Source organism: Lipophrys pholis (genome assembly GCF_963383615.2).
Source record: "Lipophrys pholis genome assembly, chromosome: 1".
Taxonomy (NCBI): Eukaryota; Metazoa; Chordata; class Actinopteri; order Blenniiformes; family Blenniidae; genus Lipophrys; species Lipophrys pholis.
In genome coordinates, this window is record NC_137635.1 from 53,203,295 (window position 1) to 53,207,142 (window position 3,848).

Genomic DNA, 3,848 nt, shown 5'->3' on the forward strand with positions numbered 1-3,848 from the left:
TGCAACAATTTAAGTAAACTTTGTTTACCAATCTCTTTTCTTTCACCATGCCCATTTTCAGATGAATTGGAATTAACCCCTAGGATTAGTTCTCTGAAGAAAATGTAATTTGGTCCCAAAAATATATTTATAAATAGCGGACTTCCTGTTGAGTTTCTGGTATGTGTATGTGTTTCGGTATGTGTACCGATTTTGGCAGCTCTGGGTGAAATGGGATTCTGGGGGTACCTTTTCAAAATTTTGCAGGTGGCGCTGTTGAGCCATTATGCCAGTCACATGTGTAAATCCCCCAAATGATCAAATTCTTCTCATAAAATATGGTTCACTCAATGTGACCTTTGTCAAACTAAGGCAACCTATGAATGAAAACTCACATAGAACTCAAGCAGTTTGAATGCTGTGCATTTATTGAATCATTTGAGAAAGTTTTAGGGTCAGAAACATAAAGTGAAGAATCAAACCCTGGAATTTTATGAACGCCCCACAAGAGTAGATATAAAACATGAAAAGATTTTTCATGAAGAAAAAAGTAAGTTCAAAAAATTACACCGGATGTAGAAGGACAGGAAAACTAGAAAACATTGATTGGTAGAACAAATGTAGTTAAAAGAGCAGTTGTCGTAATCAATCAATAGTTGTGATTGTTGCAGCCATTGTTGCAGCCATTGTTGCAGCCATTGTTGCAGCCATTGTTGCAGCCATTGTTGCAGCCATTGTTGCAGTGGTTGTTGCAGCAGTTGTTGCAGCAGCTTTTGGGAGGAGTTGGTGGAGGAGTGGTTGTCATAGTTGTTGTTGGAGTGGTTGTTGTTGGAGTGGTTGTTGTTGGAGTGGTTGTTGTTGGAGTGGTTGTTGTTGGAGGAGCGGTTGTCGTAGTTGTTGTTGGAGGAGCGGTTGTCGTAGTTGTTGTTGGAGGACCGGTTGTCGTAGTTGTTGTTGGAGGAGTGGTTGTGGTTTGAACTGTACATTTTGTGCTACCATTGAGTGTTCCGGCGTCTTGCAAGAAAGGCAGGGTACCCTGGGAATCGGCAATATCACACAGCCTTTCAGTCGAACAAACAGAATGGAAGCCGGGCTCCAGGCCGTCTTCTCCATCCATCGGCACAACATCGTCTGTGGAGGGAAAAAACGGACATGTTCTGCATGTTAAGATTTTTATTACTTTACGAACAAAATTGAACAAAACAATGAACAAATGTATTAACAGAAAAAGTACGAGAGTTTCCTTGCTGCGATCATGTTGTCATGTTTAGGTATGTTTTCTAAAATTATCTATGCATTTACAAAATAGATAGGTCAAGGCGCTTAGTTGAAAATACTTGTAAAAAATGAGGAGAAACTACAATCAAAGATTTTAGCCATTATAAGTGTAAAAGCAGATAATGTCACACCTGTTGGACCAGTGTTATAGTTCTACATGTAGAAACTTGTTTTAAAGAATTGAAATGCGTGAATAAAGAACAGTTAAGAGTAATCTGGATGCTTCAGTAATTAATAACTACAGGCCCATATGAAAACTGCTTTTCTTAAGTAAGATTATTGAAAAGGTAATTTTTACACAACTTAATGCTATTATGCTACCACCTCACCTGTGGAACAAACTTCCTGAACACCTGACGACTGCTGACACACTCACTTCTTTTAAATCAGGACTTAAAACATTCCTATATGCACAGGCTTTTGCATAAAAAATAGATTTTACTTACTTTATTAAACTTATCTTAATAAATCTCTTACCTTATTTATTATACATTTTTTCATTATTTCTTTTAATGTATTTCTTTAATTTCTTCTAAAGCTTTAATGTATTTCTTTATTCTGTATTTCTTTAACTTCTTTGTAAAGCACTGTGAATTGCCTTGTGTTTGAATGGTGCTCTATAAATGAATTAGCTTTGCCTTTATATAACAACAGCAACAACAATAACAATAATAAAAATAATAATCAGATAATAAATACTAACCAGTGATGGCCTCGAAGCAGGTGTTTTGGATACCTGTACAATTTAAGATGCCATTTATACAGTCTGTCGCTTCTGGGTGACAAGCTGGACACGTGAATCCATTAGGTGGGGAATCATCTATTCCAGCTGAAACATAGAAAAAAAACCACCTAGAAGTCAGGGGACTCGTCCAAAATACTTTATTTGAACTGTTTTTTTTTGTTTGTTTTGTAGTCCGTCTTTACTCACGATCGTTAGTTTCTGTGTTACATCCATCAGTGTCACAGCATGTCGTATTTGCAAATACTTCGAAGGTGGTTGACCGATATGAAGTTAAAAAACTGCGTTTGGTTGGACAATGGATGTCATCGGCACATGCCCTGAATATGTTCCTTAGATCGCGTCCTTCGTTATCAGCTGTGGAGTCAAGACGGTTTAAAAATGCTCATTAAAGCCAATATAAAATCATATTTTATAACAACAAAAAACAAACTAAAAATGTGATGAGTAACACAAGGAATGTCTTACTTCGTGCGAAGGTCACCCTGCACATTGTAATTCCTTCTGGACAAGGAGTAGGTGACTGTCCAAAACAGTTTCGACACTGAACACAATCGATACCTGCGGCTGTAAAGGAAAACAGACAAACAAACAAAAAAAGAAAAGGTTAATGAAACATTAACACAGTTCACATTTAATCAAAAGAAGTGTTTGTTTGTTTTTTAACCAGGATTTGTTTCTTTGCTATAGTGAATCGGTGATGGTTAAAAATACTTTTATTTGAAGTAGAATGCGTACTTTCCTTTAAATAATAGTTCTGCTAAAAGGTCATATGGCCTGGACTACTGAAACGCTCTGTGTTGAACTTTCCAATAGGTTTTTTTCTTTTTTTAAATGCTGCTGCCTGTATTTTAACTTGAACAAGACAGCAATTGCAGAGAACACCCGTCCTTCTCTCTGGCATCCTATTCTGCTTTCAGCAGACAGAACATTTTAAGTTGCAACCCAATACTTTGGAAGAACCTCCTCATTTGTCATCTGCAAACTGATTTTCAGGTCTTGCTTTAAAACACATTCATTTTCTTTGGCATGACTAGATTAGATAATCCTAATACCATTGTGTTCATTTTTTTGTTCATATTTAATATGCTTCACAATTACTGTTTTATTCAATATTTGTATTGCTTTACTTGATTTTTTTTACTGGTCTTTTACAGCATTTTGGTCAAACCCTGTAAACTAAATGAACACTAAATGTATCTGTTACTAATCAGTGTATTTTTTATTTTTTTTTAACCTGGTAAAGTTCAAAGACCTTTTTCATTTCAAATGACACAGATACTAGATGAAAGTAACTTACCGACACCGGCGAGTGCCGAGAAGAGAGTCAATGCGATGATCAGCTTCATGATGGCGACTACACCGTATGATCGCCACTTCTCTCTATATATGGTCTAGATCTTGCATACTAATGAGATATTAAACAAAATGATTGGGTGTATATGTATTTTTCTAGAATTATTTCTATTTACCTGATTAAAAAATGATTGCTTCCACTTATGCCCACACCCATTTTTATTTAGGTGCACCCTCTTTTGTTTTGAAAAAGGGTGTGGATATCGGGCAAACGTGATGTAGTCAGAGTTTTATAATTTAGCTGGAGAGATTTAATACAAGTAATGGAATTTGTTTTACGTGGTGTCCATTCTCTGCAGTATTCATGTTAATGGCTCCACCTTACAATTATGAACAACGTCTTCGATGTCGAAACCGAAGTAGTAATCATATGGTTGTGATGAGGGCCGGCCTCTGATGCAATAAGTCAACTTTGAGGCCGATCTGACCATGTGCAGGCTATTTACATTGCACTCAGTTAATTATTTGGTCTAAATTAGCAATTATACCACTC

The 3,848-nt window shown here is 36.4% G+C and overlaps 1 protein-coding gene across 1 annotated transcript; it reads right to left on the reverse strand.

Annotated features, from left to right (window-relative positions):
* Window positions 1–385: 385 nt before the first annotated feature.
* Window positions 386–3,354, reverse strand: LOC308123352 (phospholipase A2 inhibitor and Ly6/PLAUR domain-containing protein-like). Its single transcript, XM_080485786.1, has 5 exons — window positions 3,300–3,354; window positions 2,468–2,566; window positions 2,189–2,356; window positions 1,961–2,086; window positions 386–1,110 (listed from the first exon to the last, which is right to left on the reverse strand). Exons 1-5 carry the CDS (start codon window positions 3,346–3,348, stop codon window positions 629–631), a joined length of 924 nt encoding a protein of 307 aa, XP_080341912.1. The 5' UTR covers window positions 3,349–3,354; the 3' UTR covers window positions 386–628.
* Between the last annotated feature and the right edge of the window lie 494 nt (window positions 3,355–3,848).